The following is a 15,301-nucleotide window of genomic DNA, read 5'->3' on the forward strand; positions in this document are numbered from 1 at the left end:
CCAATAAATGAGGCTGTCATGAACCCAGCCATGACAATATGGCAGGCACTGGCAACAATCGCCTGCAAAAGGGCGGATAAAAATCATCATGTCACTTCCAAGGGAGTAGAATTTTTGTTCTCACATCACACACCAAACTCTCTTGTGCTAAAGGCTGTGCATGAAAGGGGAAGACCACAGTCATCCCATGTGACAGGGACTGGAATAGATTAGATCTTTGTGGATGAAAGGTCTACTTGTCAGTGACCCTATAATTTAGGATGGGCAATTACGAGACATTGATGGCCAAATATAATTGCACAAACACTTCAATCTCTCCGGTCACTCCATTACAGACCTGAGCGTGGCTATCCTTCAACAAAAAAACTTCAGAAACAGACTCCAACGAGAGACTGCTGAATTGGAATTAATTTGCAAACTGGATACAATTAACTTAGGCTTGAATAGAGACTGGGAGTGGATGTATCATTACACAAAGTAAAACTATTTCCCCATGTTATTTCCCCCCTCCACCCCCCACTGTTCCTCAGACGTTCTTGTTAACTGCTGGAAATGGCATACCTTGATTATCACCATAAAAGGTTTTCCTCCTCCCCGCCCCTTCCTGCTGGTAATAGCTCATCTTAAGTGATCACTCTCCTTACAGTGTGTATGATAAAACCCATTGTTTCATGTTCTCTGTGTGTGTATATAAATCTCCCCTCTGTATTTTCCACCGAATGCATCCGATGAAGTGAGCTGTAGCTCACGAAAGCTTATGCTCAAATAAATTTGTTAGTCTCTAAGGTGCCACAAGTACTCCTTTTATTCTTGCTCAAACAGCCTTATCGGCCTCACTGTACTCATCAGACACGGTGGTATGTTCCATTGCCATGACTATGGTAATGCAGCAAGCTTCCTGGCTCCACCTCTCTGGATTCCCCAAAGAAGTACAATCTACAGTCGAGGATCTTCCGTTTGAGGGCACGAAGCTGTTCAGATCCAAGATGGATGAGTCACTTCATAAATTAAAGAACTCCAGGGTGGCTCTCAGATCCGTGGACATTTATACACCTTTCTGAAAGAAAAAAGCAAAGGAAGTATTTCTTGGCACAAAGAACAAGAGCCGTACCCTACATCCAACCTCAGAGGCAGTATGACCTGCAAAGGCAGAGGCAGGGACCCACTAGAAGGAGATCACTCCCTTCTCAGCTCTGGATTTATCAACAACTTCCCCAAACAACAATTTTGAGGGTTTGGTTGAGGACCTGAGATACTTCTCACATTTTCAGTTGCTGGAACCATTCACAACCACTCATCTGTTCGAGACCGTCTGACCCCATTCCACCCAGTTTGGGTGACCATCACGTCAGACATATGGGTCTAAAAAATCATTGAGACTGATTATTCCATCCAATTTACCTCCCTCTTCAGGGACCCTTCTCACAAACACCTACTATAATAGGAGGTAAACCGTCTCATACACCTGGGCACAGTAGAACCAGTACCAACACAACACAAAGGGAAGGGTTTCTACTTCCACTATTTTCTAATTTGTTATTGTCAGCAACACTACAAACCCCCCCACCCCCTCCACCACCACCACCACTGCAACACTGAGAACACACTCCACCAGAGCACACTCTACATGGATAGCCTTCCTCAACAGTGTGCCGGTTATGGACATCTGCAGAGCAGCAACCTGGGCGTCAGCCCATATGTTCATATAGCATTATGCCATACAGCAGCACTCATCATTTGATACTCTATTCGGACTTCCGGTTTTTATCATCCACCATGACTGCAACTCTGAAGCCCTTCCCTTCTCTTCCACTGAGGGGCACTGCTCTCCAGTCATCTAAAGTGGAGTGCCTACAGGACACTCCTTGAAGAAGAAGAGAAGCTTACTCATCCTGTGCAGTAATTGAGGTTCTTCAAGACAGTTGTCCCTGTGGGAGCTCCACTACCCTCCCTCTTCCCCTCTACTATGGAGTTTTTTCACTCTAGAGACTGCAATAGAGAAGAAATTGAGGGGATGGGGGATTGGTCTCACAGTGCTATGTAACTGCCTGAGGCAATGCGAGATGGGGATAGCACTGCGATTCACCACTACTAAAAATCTCCAATTACAAACAGAAGGGCACAGATTCACCTAAAGTGGAGCACCTACAGGGATAGCCACCTCCAAGAACCTCAATTACCACACAGGGTGATTAACCTTCTCTTCTTTCATACTTAATAGACTTAGCTGTTTTATATGTAACTTTTAAAGTATAGTCTTTAAATTTTAGAATTTATTTGTCCCACCCTCTTAAGGGAGACCTGCAGAGTTTTAATAATAGGCTTTTGCCCTTTTACATTACAGGAGAAGGTCTCAAATGTTCAAGGGTTGGGGGGAGGGACTTTTTTGATTGATTGATTGATTTTTTTAATTAGAAATTCTGGTCTTGTTAACTTGAAGACTCTAGAGAAGTAGTGATATGGTGGCATTGCAAGAGTCAGTTATATTTGAGCAGTTGAGGAGGAAAGAGATTTTTGGTCACTTTTTTAAACTTTATTTTTGTTTTTATAAACACTTTTTAAAAATTTCAATAAATGAATGACATTTATATAAAGAGAAGTCTTAGTTAAAATATTCATGTTCCCAATAAACATTCCAGAGACCTCTTCAAATTCCTCCAGCAAAACTAGGACAAACCAGAGTTGACATTCTTGATGAGTATGAAACCATCAGTAAAAAATCCCAATCTTTTCTAGGCTGTTTTTTATACATAGTAAAGAACTAGAAAAGTCCAGAATGCTAGTTTTTAATAAATTATTGCAGGGAACCTTTAAAACCGATGGTCTTACTAAGTAATGTCTTGCATAATTCATTTAATTTACAATTAAGGGGTTTTACAGATGTATCAAAAAGCAGAAGTTTTACAATTTCAAAAGCACTTCTCTCCTGACATTCATTTGGTAACTAAAAAGTAGTTTTACATTAAACAAACACCCCAAAGAGGTTAGCATATAAATTTAAGTGAATTTCTTCTCTGAGAAGTGACTAAAAATTGGTGCTTTGGATTCTATATTAATCTCATATTGACTTCACATCAGATGTATTCAATTTACCAACAAAAAGATTGTTTATTTTCTAATTGCAAGTCCTTTAACTTAATCTGGGATCTGAGAGTCAAGCTGGAATCTGTCCTTCTAATGTATCCAGATTATGCCCTTGTCTTCAATGGAATTGTAAAGTTGTAACTCCTTGGAACTTAAACAATTCTGTTGTTATAAGAGGAGTAGACTCCAACTTTCCCCTGCCATAACTATGATGGCTCTGTGTAGCTAGTGTGCATGAACCATCGAGAACCCTTTCGTTCAGGAGTTCTCAAATTGGGGGTTGGGACCCCTTAGTGGGTCATAAGGTTATTATGTGGGGCATCACGAGCTGTCAGCCTGCACCCCAAACCCCACTTTGCCTCCAGCATTTATAATGGTGTTAAATGTATTAAAAAGTGTTTTTAATCTTTAATGGGGAGGTCACATTCTGAGGCTTGCTATGTGAAAGGGGTCACTAGTACAAATATTTGAGAACCACTGATTTAGTTAATAAGGACTGGTCTAAACACAAAAGTTGTATGGCTTTAACTATACTGGTATAGTTAAAGTGAAATAATATCCCTACTATGTATAGCTAGACTGCTATAAAGGTGCCTATATTAGTATAAGTTATTCCTGTACAAGAAGGGGAATAAGATATAGCAGTATAAGACACCTTTATACAGATACAATTGTGTTTACACTATTGTTTGTACTAGTATAACTATTTCAGTTAAAAAAAAAATCACAACCCTAACTGAAACAGTTATACCAGCATAAAAACTGTATAGACTAGGCCTGAAACAAGCAGATGTGACTGGGTACATGTAAATAAGAAGGTGCCACTTTTATATAATTACTTTTAATTGGAGAACTACATTTCAGAACAGACTGTTTAATCCAGATATCAGTTGTAACATCAAGTTGCAGGTTCTGTTTTTGGGGTGGTTTATATGTAAATATTGACAAACTTGAATGCTTAGGGTTGCTGCTGTTATAAAGAATTCACTGCATTGATAAACAGCTTAACAATGATTTTTTTTAAGTGTAAACTGGACTAGTGTTCTTTAGTGCTGGATTGATATCTCTGAAGATGGTTTCTATTAATTTATAAAATACGCAGAGAGAGAGAGAGAGAGAGAGTGTGTGTGTGTGTGTGTGTGTGTGTGTGTGTGTGTACAGGCTTCCCCTGCTATCCTGCAAAATGCCTGAACCCAGACCTGAAGGCACTATCTCTAGAGCTATGAGTATAGCTTACTTTCCATTCCAAGTGAATTTTTGGGGTCTATGCTTATATTGTCAAGAGATGTCTAGAGTGATGGTTTGGGGTTTTTTGTTTTATTTCAACCTAGTGGACACCTTTCTACAACCTCATCTGTGACAACTCATTTCATGTAAGGCTCCAAACAGCATTCAGGTGATAACTTTCAGTATTTACCAATCTGAATTAGATTTGATGCAGTAACCTAGAAGTGAAAGATTTTACTAATCCATTGAGCTATCCTCGTAATGTTACCATATATAATTGTATAGAAGTTCCTTACACATTACCATAGATCTGCCAAGGAGAAGTTTTCAACTTAAAGAGAATATGTGCGTTCGCAGAACAGTGTTTAGGCCTGAACTTTTCATTTGTAATGACATTAAGGTGCTATATCTGCCCTTGGTTCCCCTGCTAATTTTAGTAGTTATACATTACACTTTCCTGTTTTGTAATGTTGCTTTACCTTGTTGTTGTCTGTAAGATCCCCACAAATTGGAAACTGACTATACAGGGTAAATACTTTAACTAGGCATAAAGTGCTGTCAAGTGCAAAGTGAACAGATTTTTTTTTCCACTAATCTTTCAATTACAGTCATCTTAGGTCATTTGTTCACAAGATCAGGTATAACAGGATTTTAAGCATCAAATGTTTGATACTTAAAAGAATATCGGTGAATGAAATATTGACAATTTGCTTGCTAGTGTATAAATTGAGCAGCAGTTTCCTTTATAATAAAATCCTTAGGAGAAACATGCCTTTTTGATCACTGTTCTGTCATTTGAATAAGCTCACATTAATTATTGAAGCCAGTATTGATGAGATTCATTTGTGGCTTCCTACACTTTATACCACAGTTTCTTTACTGTTTATTAATAAAGTTGTTCTTTGTGAATAGACAAGTGCACTAAGGATGATATAAACTGTTAATGCTTCATTGTAACTTGATAATCCTTTTGAATTCCAAATAGCTTTAAGCAAATTGAATTTTTGCTTATTTGGTTTTTGTTTGCTTTTTGTAGTGCTTGGGAGATGGAAAGAAATGGTAGCTGGCACCTGAACTAAAACATCTGTGTAGGCACCCATCCCAGAGCTTCAGGATGAATGGGGATATGCCTCATGTTCCCATCACTACTCTTGCAGGGATTGCTAGTCTCACAGACCGTAAGTACTTTTTTATTTAGTTTTTAGTCATACTTTTTCTACATTTTTGTTCAATATTTTTAGTTTATTTTAAAACCTAAATGTGTTTTAAAATTAAATTTGAAATTATGATAAACTATGTTAAGTTTACTATAGTAAATTTTTAAAAATAAATTAGATATGCTGAAATTAAGATGAGAAGAAATCCTATAAATGGATAATGAAGTGAACTTGAAACTTGCACCCATATGTTATATCTTTTAGCCAAAGATTTAAGTATTCTAATAATAATGGAAAATGTTGTTGAAATTATGAAAAGCTTCTGTAACAATCATTTTGCTTCAACTTCACTGAAGAGACACAGGATCAAAACTAATTCTCCCCAAAGATGCATGATGGAATTCACTGGTTGATTATTTTGAGCTGTTAATTAAAAACTGGAAATTTTTGAAGACTCTCTTGACAAAATAGTTGGACTGTCATAGCCCAGGTAGTCAACATTGGACTAAAGAGAAACACAGAAGCTATGCTGAATATTCTGAAACCTACTTCCATAGCTTTGGACAAAATACAAAAAAATAGCTGCTCTATTGCTGATGCTGTTGAAATTTGGAAAGAAATTCGAAGGAACACCACAGAAGAAAATATCCAATAGCAGAGTTAAATTGAATATTGTGAAGAAGCAGATGGATCAGAATTCACCCTACCTCATTTTCTTGCCAATATTCTCAATAGAGAAAGTGCCAGAGTATAGATGCCCAACTACTGAACTGGAAGATGCTGCTATGACATGAACGTCTAATAATCATCCATCAGTCATGCCAACCATAATAAATTTCAGGGCTGGAGGTGAACCATTCAAGCAGTACATGTTTGCTGTTGAAGTGTTACAGAAAGTTAAACAATTGAACCGTGGAAGTCACTGGCTGACCACCTGGAACCAGAGTTTGTTGAAGTGCTAAACCAGCTTCTGATGGCAGTATCCTTTTCTGCACATGCAGACAGAATTTTTCTTCATTTGGTCTAGTTTGTTCAAAGTTGAGACACCAACTGGAAATTAAAAAAGCAGGAAAGTTTGTTTTTCCTCTTCCAATATATGAATAAAAACGAGGTGGGAGAGGACGAGGTCCATTAATTCTAATAACTTGAAGAACATGGTGACTAAACACTGTTTTTAATAAATGAGTTTATTTTAAATGGAAAATATGTTTTGATGGTCTTTTTAATTTATTCAGTGTATTTAAGATAGTTTATTTAACTAATTAAAAACATTTTAAAATACTGTTTGTGCATTTTTGATGGAATTCAAATGTCCATCCAAAACCAGCTTGATGCAAAATCATGAGTGAAAAATTAATTTGATAGAAAAAGATAAATACATTTCTTCTTAACATAAAATATGTGAAAATTGAAAATCTGAATAAAGGTATGTTAAGATATATAATTGCAGAAATAACTCTGTATAGATATGCCATATCCTTCTGGTTAACAAAAAGTACCAAATTTAGTTCAAAGGCTACATTTAATTGCAAATTAACATGTTTTAATGGTTGTATCAGTCAGTGAAAAGGGACTGTCCTTTATGAAAATAACAAGTAGAAATGTAAATCAAGATTTCCTCAAATCACATTGATTTTAGATCAGTTCATCTTAGAAACAAGTAACGTTGAACATTTGATGCATGCCACTGCAATTTGCAGATGAAACAAGAAATTTTAAACAAAGGCTGTACACAATCACTGAATGATGTGCAACTGTATTGTTTTTTGTTTTTTCTCCCTTTTTAATAGTTGATTCAGCTCCAAGGCTAAATTGTTCTAATATATTAATTATTGTGTTTTCTGATTTATTAGAAACAATTTTTTTGGAAAAAGAAAGCATTGTCAGATGTCTTTAGTTTAAAATAAAATCCTATAATGTAATCTGTGGAGTTGACCAAATTCAGTTTTTTGGTTTAAAATATGATTCCAGATTTTCTTGATGTAAGGAGTAACTCAGAGATCTTCAATTTGTTTCAAACTTACTGTGTTTCTTTTTTAAGAATGTGAGAGAATAAACTGATGCAGGTCTATTGGTTAATTATCAGTGGAATAATTTGAGTTACTTTTTTCTTCTAATGCAGTTTTGAACCAGCTGCCTCTTCCCTCACCTTTACCTGCTACAACTACAAAAAGCCTGCTCTTTAATGGACGGATAGCAGAAGAGGTAAACTGCCTTCTGGCCTGCAGGGATGAAAATCTGGTTTCACAACTTGTACACAGCCTCAACCAGGTGTCTACAGATCACATGTATGTACTTTGTATTTCTTCACACCAAAGTGTCAGAATAACTTGTTTCTTCTTTGTGAGATTAAAATTAGCAAAAATAGGTATAAGAAGTGGTTTTATTTATTAAAATTGAAAATATGCAAGTACTTTGTCAAGTTTGTGTACCGCAGTACCAATTTGTATTAGAACCCCATTAAATAATTTTAGCTAATCAAAGTGCAAGGTTACTGGACAATTACATATTAATAACTGTAGATTTTCCTCCAGATTCATAGATTCATAGATACTAAGGTCAGAAGGGACCACTCTGATCATCTAGTCCGACCTCCTGCACAGCGCAGGCCACAGAATGTCACCCACCCACTCCTATGAAAAACCTCACCCATGTCTGAGCTATTGAAGTCCTCAAATCATGGTTCAAAACTTCGAGGGAGCAGAGAAGCCTCCCTCCAGTCAACCATGCCCCATGCTACAAAGGAAGGAAAAAAACCTCCAGGGCCTCTCCAACCTGCCCTGGAGGAAAACTCCCTCCCGACCCCAAACATGGCAATCAGCCAAACCCTGAGCACATGGGCAAGATTCACCAGCCAGATACCCAGGGAAGAGTTTTCTATAGTAAATCAGATCCCATCCATCTAATATCCCATCTCAGGGGATTTGGCCTATTTACCCTGAATATTTAAAGATCAATTACTTACCAAAATCCCATTATCCCATCATACCATCTCCTCCATAAACTTATCGAGTAGAATCTTAAAACCAGAATATATTGCTACTTGCAATTTTATATGTTGTGGGTGTATCATTTGTATACTGTTTTTCATATCTCTTGTCAACAACTCCCCCTCATTCCTGGGTGCCCTAATGCCAAGTTTACTATCCCAGTTCCCCTCTTGGGCTGCTAAGTTGTTTCCTGCTTCAGTTATGCTCTTCCTTGGGACCTATTTATTTCAAAAATATCATGCAAGTAATCCATAATAAAAGTCCTAAAACATAGTCCATTTATAACCTCCCACTGCATAAATCCTTAAAATCTCCTGCCAACTAATGCATTGACATGGCACATACTACACTCCAGCATCTTCCAACACCACTTTTCTTCAGTCCTATCCTTACCTGTCAGGACATCTACCTAAGCCCTTCCAGCTGGCATATGACCCTACTCTTCCCAGTGGGAGCCCCCATGGTCTCTCTGCTGGGAATTCATCCTCACCAAGGGAGCATCCATCACTCCCCTTATTTCGTTCTCATCTCAGACAGGTTAATGGGTAATCCCCTTTGATGTTTCCCTGCCTTCACTCCTCTCTGGCCCTTGGCTCCAGTTTGCAAGTAAGCAGGCAACTCCCTCTGCTGCTCCTGTGGCTTCAGCCCTCTGGCCTTGGCTCTCCAGCTTGGGAAGGCCAGCCAGCAAACCCCTCTGTTGTTGTTCTGCTTTGAGCCTTTCCCTTGAGACTTCCTCCAGCTTCTTTCAAGTACCTGCTCCTTCTCAGATTCTCCCTGATCCGTTATAGCCCCAGGTGCTGCTCCCTACCTTCCACTTAATTGGCCAAATGGAGCACTTATATTGGAACAAAGTAGCTGGACCTGCTTTGTTTATAGGGATCAGACACCCTGTAACATTCCTGTAATCTGGCCTGCATCCATTATTAGTCAATTATTGTACAGGAATTTGCATAATTGCTGCACATTTATTTCTCTCACACTGCTATGAATATGCTTATGTTTCTACTCTGGCTCTTATAATTCATCTGCTTTGATTGGCTCCTGTACTCAGAATTTTCAAGCTGTTTGTCAAGTATGCTTCCTGAGCTTTTTTTCTGTCTTGTGAATTGGCTTGTCTTCGGGGCTTTGCCCCCTACACTGCTTCCAAATGTTCTAGTAATTTACTATGGTTGAGTGTGAAGCCAATCCCCCAAGATAAACCAATATTTAAAAAAAGCCCCCAAGGCTAGGGGAGGGATTGTAAACATAGGAACATCTTAAAGAAAATCCTGTAACTCCCATGGGTGGGTGATAGATAGACAATCTTGTCCTGTGAAGGATATGGCAATTGCCTGATTAAAGAGGAAGCATGCTTAAATTGTTAGCTCAAACCTGAGTGTGATAGAAATGAGGTTTGTCTATATTTATTTATTTTCACACACACACACACACACACACACACACACACACACACACACACACACACACACACACACACACACACACACACACACAGAGCGTACCCTTAAAATGAAACTTCCTTGGTGGCTTTGCCATTAGTGCATTGTTCTGTGATGGAGAAGATGAGGCTCTGAGTGAACATGGGAAGTTTTATCATTAGTCTAACTGGTAATAGTGGGGAAATTATTAATATGAAGACAGATACAAATACTTTCCCTCCATTTTGCTGAAAAAAAGAATAAGAATCTCAAATTGAGAAGCAGAGGGACAACATTTTAGACGTCTTTCTATTTATTGTTGAGCAGGTCTGTGGCTTTTACCTGTAGCCTCCGATATTTTGAAAACATTCACTTTTTTTTGTTTGCTTATCTCTTCAATCCCAGAGAATTGAAAGATAACCTTGGCAGCGATGATCCAGAGGGAGATATACCAGTCTTGCTGCAGGCTGTCCTGGCAAGGAATCCTAATGTTTTCAGGGAGAAAAGCATGCAAAACAGATACGGGGTACAAAGTGGTGAGGATATGTTTCTACTAATTACATTTTATACATTTAAAAAAAAAAGTTAGTCCTCAGAAATGTACATGGATCACAAATATGACAAATTCTGATCTTTGTGTATTACCTTTGGGTAATGTCAGGATGCTGTGTATCTTGGTTACTCCTTGGGGATAAGCAGGGACACTAGAAATCTAATGGGAAATTGGCAAAAATAAGGTTAGACTCCTGCAAATTAGTGGGATTTTGTTTGGGGGAGGGGAGAGGGATTTGGTATTGGTTTTTGTTTGTTTTTAAATGGCTCTGAATTTATCTTTGGCTCTTTTCTTACATTTGTCTTGTCTTATACCAGTGTAAGCTGCCAATGCACCAGTGAGATTGTTCACATGAACTGCAGCTATTCCGAATTTTATTGTTGCAGTGGCAGCTTTCAGCACCTCAAACGGCAGGGATGTGGGTTAACTGAGACTCTTGCTTCCCAGTCCTGGTGACCTCCCAGTTGCTTGTGGGGCAGGACCCTGGGACAAAGCTGTTTGAGGGAATTGTGGGAATGGTTTATATCTAATACATAAAAATATATGGAAAGTGATAAAAATTTCTGCTGTCATGAAGTGAGTAGCTGTTTTGAATCTAAATTAATTTGTCCCTGGCGAAGAATTTTGCAAAGGAGGAACCAAGAGCTGATGAAGTTTCTGCAGATTTTGAGGGAAAAGTTATACTTAATTGTTGAATCAAATTGCAAGGGGAGATGCCTTTTGTGAAGCAAGTACGGTCATTCTTAACAAACTTGTTTAAAAACTGATGGCATTTAAAAAAATTATTAGGGAAGGAAGGTATTGGTAACCGCTCCATACAAAATATAAAATTTGGAAGGAGGAGTTACAAATAATTTAGCAATGTAAAATATTTCAGGGGATCAGAGGGGAAGATGTAGCATGCTTAAACTGTCACAAAAGTTTAATCTTAATTTATATAGACTTCAAGATTTGTAGCAATGCTGCTGCATGGCATGTAAGCAAACATTGAATCATATGTGTGTAGCCAGAGGGAGGAGCTGGAGAAGAGAGCAAAATTTTGAGAGGAATTAGGTATACTAGAGAAAAGAGTTTCGGGTATGAGGCAAAGCATGACCATATTGAAGTGGTCAGCACAGACGGATTGGATTGCAAGTAGCAGATAGCAGGCCTAAAAGAGAACCAAGTCACTTCTACTCAGGCACTTCTACTCAGTTTTGTTCATTTGAATGATCCTGAATACATAATTGGCATGAAATAGAAAACAATGTCCTAGTGGATAGATAATTGGGAATCACTATCCCAAGATTTGGTTTATGTCCTACAGATCTGGAACACTTGAGAAATCTTTCTTCTTGGGGTAGTTTTAATCCATGAAATTATCCATCTAACAACCCTCATCTTGATGGAAATTGTTGCCTGTATAATGAAAAACATTTTAAATATGAAGAAGACTTTCTGATCTGGACACAGTTGGGTTGCTATTGTAACCTTAAACTACTTGGTGCCAGATTTAAAAAAAATGTAAGTTTGTTGAAGCATACTGTTAATTAAAACACGATACCCCCAGGTCCCCTCCCCTTCCCCCCAGCTTCAAGAATCATAGTAGGTGGTCATTAGAAAGTCTCATCCAACTCTCTCTCTGATGGAGTCACTAATGAGAATTGAGACAAGATCAGCTAGGGTTTCTTTTCTTTATGATGCAGACAGGTTTGTAAGCTCGAATATTGCGCTCTATGGCATAGACAATTCAATAGAGAAATTGACAAGGCACAAATGGAGTAAGACACTCAGCTTTCATTGGGTGTCTGTCTCCTCTTTATGCCTTTTCAAGTTTCCTCCAGAGGTGGTAGAAACTTGAGTTATTAATATAAGGTTGGTGAGGCCAGCTGATGGAAGAATGCCAGTGAGGCAGTTAAACAATTATATGGAAACTGGGACAAAAATCTGTGTTTTAGTACAATATGTCAGGGCAGCAGGTGCCACCAGAAAACCGGGTCTTTACTGAATAAATTAGCTTGTACATCACACTGTCTGGAATGGTCCAGACCTATGAGTGGCAGCCTCAGGGAAGATTGTCTAAAAGCGGGGCAGAAACCCCAAACATGTATGTTCTGTAATGAGATTTAATCAACCCAATAACAAATGTGAACTTCTAAAGCACTGTAACGGTCTTACTATGGAGTCACAGACAGTCCCCTTGGGCATTCCAGTCTATCTTGCTACCCAGACATGCTTAACTGTATGGTAGATGGTCACTTTACACCAATAATGACAACAATATTCAGGTTACTCCCAGTCCCAAAGCACCAGACACTTATCCCTGGTCAATTGTCTCGTATCTCAAACCAAAGACGATGCTTGTAGCCAATACTGTAATATACTAACTAAAGATTTATTAACTAAGAAAAAAAAATGAGTTATTCACAAGATTAAAACAGGAAACATACACACACAAGTTACAGTTTTAGATTTAAAAAGGTAATATAAGCTTCTAAAATAAGCAGCTCTGTATATCCTTCAGGGATGCCCCATGCCAAGCAGCATGAGGATTTCTTGCTTATGTTTGTTAATCTTTGCCCCTCAGAGTCCAGACATTATAAAGATACCAGTTTCTCTTTGTCAGGGATTTTTATCCCTTCACCCCAGAATCTAAGCTGATGGGATAAGTTCATGTGCAGGTCTCCTCTTCCTGGAGGGAGTGAGGAATGTAGTCAACAAGGTCTCTGCTCTTTGATGCTAAACAGTTCCTCATTTGCCTTCAATGGGCCATCCTGTGTGCAGGATGAACACTTCACATTAATTAATGCTGCTTTTCCTGTTTGGTGAGTTACACGATTACACAGGTTTACAATGCAAACGCTCATAACTTTATACCATGCACAATAGAGGTTAAAAGTGAAATCTGTATATGCAGCTTCCTACACTAATCATAATGTCTAGACACCAAACACATTCTTACAGCTCTTAATATTTATCTTAACAATACTAACACACAGGTAAGACAGACTAGTTTCCAGTTATGTTTTTGTCAGTGTTCAGTGAGGGCTGAGGCGTTGGCATGAGTTGGTACCTGGTGTGCCAGCTTCACACTGTATATCTTACGTGTTGGATTCTAATGGATACAGTAAAGAGAACAAGTGGAATTCCATAGACTTTGAAATCTACAAACAGTATTAGCTGTAAGACTAAGAGTTCAACTTAGAAATTAGGGCTGGAAGATTTCTTTTTACTTCTGATTTGAATAATTCTAAAAAGGAAATTTAATATGTAGACAGATTTAGTCTTTTCTCACAAGGGAGTTGGCATTTCCTGATATTAAGTGATACAGTAGTGATGTTCAATTGACAGTAGGTAGCTAAATAGATTTTTGGGGATCGCTAAAATTTGTATGGCATTCAGCTAGTATTTAGGCTTTTGGCTGCAGTTGTCTGAGCTCAGATGTGGATTATTTCTTTACCCCTTTGTTGTAGCTCTTTAGCCATTTTGCAAACTAATTTTGGTCATGTACTCCAGCAGTTCTCCACCAGGGGCCCCATGTCTGAAGCCCAGATCCCTGGTGCCCCCCCATGGAGCTAAAGCCAGGAGCTGCTGGACTGAATCCCGGAGCCTGGAGCACTGAGCCCTGGTGCTTCCTGTGGGGCAGAAGCCCTGAGCCCATGGGAAGAGTTGGGAACATAGAGGGATTTCCCTCTTCTCCCCCCTTCCCCCCCCCCAAACTGCAGCACAAGATCACAGCAGTCTCAGGAGCAGCTCCACACCTCTCTCTCGCCTCCCACCCAATCTCCTCTCCCTGCCCCCGGCCAGGTTGGAGCCGGGAAGCAGGAGCTGGGCAGTGTGGAGCAGCTCCTGCTGTGGCTGGTGCCATGGAGCAGACAGCATCACGGTTCCTTCTGGTCCTGCAGGTGCACCAGGTTGATGATGCTTTTCATCTCCTAGCCCTTTTTGCTCCCTCAGAGGCAGCCAGTAAGAGCCCCCTGGGTGGGGAGACCCAGCTCCATGTCTGGCAGACCCCTCCGGGAACAGGGATTGCAGGGCAATCCTCCCAGCACACAGCCCCTAATATCCCTCTCCCCACAACTTGGGGCTATGCCCTCCCTACACTCTTAAGCTATGCCTGGATTGCACACAGTCCCTAGTATCCCTCTCCCTGCACCCTGAGCTACCCCCTGCCTGCACACAGCTCCTAGCCACTCCTCTGATTGCACCAACAGCCACTACCTGTGTGCGCACAGCCCCTAGCTACCCCCTCCCTGCAAGTTGAGCTACCCCCTGTCTGCACCACAGCCCCAAGCTACTCCTTCCCTGATGCTAAGCTGTTTTCAAACTTTTTGAGCCCCCCATCTTTGAGTTACAATTTTTGGTTGCACATTCCCTTCCCTCCCTTTCCCTCCCCCCCCCACGACAGGAGGGGTAGCCTGCTGCGGTGAATCAGGGGTGGAGGTAGCATTCTTTCCCTAGACCCTGCCATGTGGAGGTGGCTCGAGCCCCACTGGCCCCTGCCCCCTCCCCCAAATAGAAACCAAACTAAGCCCATGCCCAGGGCCCCTGCCCCGAGGCCCCCCACCCCTGCTGGATCCTGGAATTTTTATAGTATGTTGAGGGGGCCTCAGAGAGAGAAAGGTTGAGAATGCTGATGTACTCCATTATTTCTGGTTTATGTCATGGGTTTTTCCGAGATATTTTCTGTTAACAAGGTATATGAACAAACTGAATCACATCACCACACAGTCTGTTTGTAGTCCAACTTCTGTACAAAGGGCAACATGTGAAAAATTCTGCTGTAGAGTATTTCAGCAGACCATGATCAATATTCTGTATATCTTCATGAGGCCACTCCTTCTTTGAGTCTAACTCAGTGGTTCCCAAACTGGGGTTCATACAACCTTATAG

At 39.8% G+C, this 15,301-nt stretch overlaps 1 protein-coding gene across 9 annotated transcripts in view; it reads left to right on the top strand.

Annotated features, from left to right (window-relative positions):
* Positions 1 to 15,301, top strand: part of NIPBL (NIPBL cohesin loading factor) — a 322,368-nt gene that overhangs the window by 138,114 nt on the left and 168,953 nt on the right. For all 9 annotated transcript variants that reach the window (XM_043515304.1, XM_043515303.1, XM_038403810.2 and 6 more), the window contains exons 2-4: positions 5,348 to 5,489; positions 7,591 to 7,756; positions 10,282 to 10,412. In XM_043515304.1, coding sequence (XP_043371239.1) covers positions 5,426 to 5,489; positions 7,591 to 7,756; positions 10,282 to 10,412 — 361 coding nt within the window. In that variant the 5' untranslated portion in view covers positions 5,348 to 5,425. The remainder of the gene's footprint in view (positions 1 to 5,347; positions 5,490 to 7,590; positions 7,757 to 10,281; positions 10,413 to 15,301) is intronic.

Source organism: Dermochelys coriacea, chromosome 5 (genome assembly GCF_009764565.3).
Source record: "Dermochelys coriacea isolate rDerCor1 chromosome 5, rDerCor1.pri.v4, whole genome shotgun sequence".
NCBI lineage: Eukaryota > Metazoa > Chordata > Testudines > Dermochelyidae > Dermochelys > Dermochelys coriacea.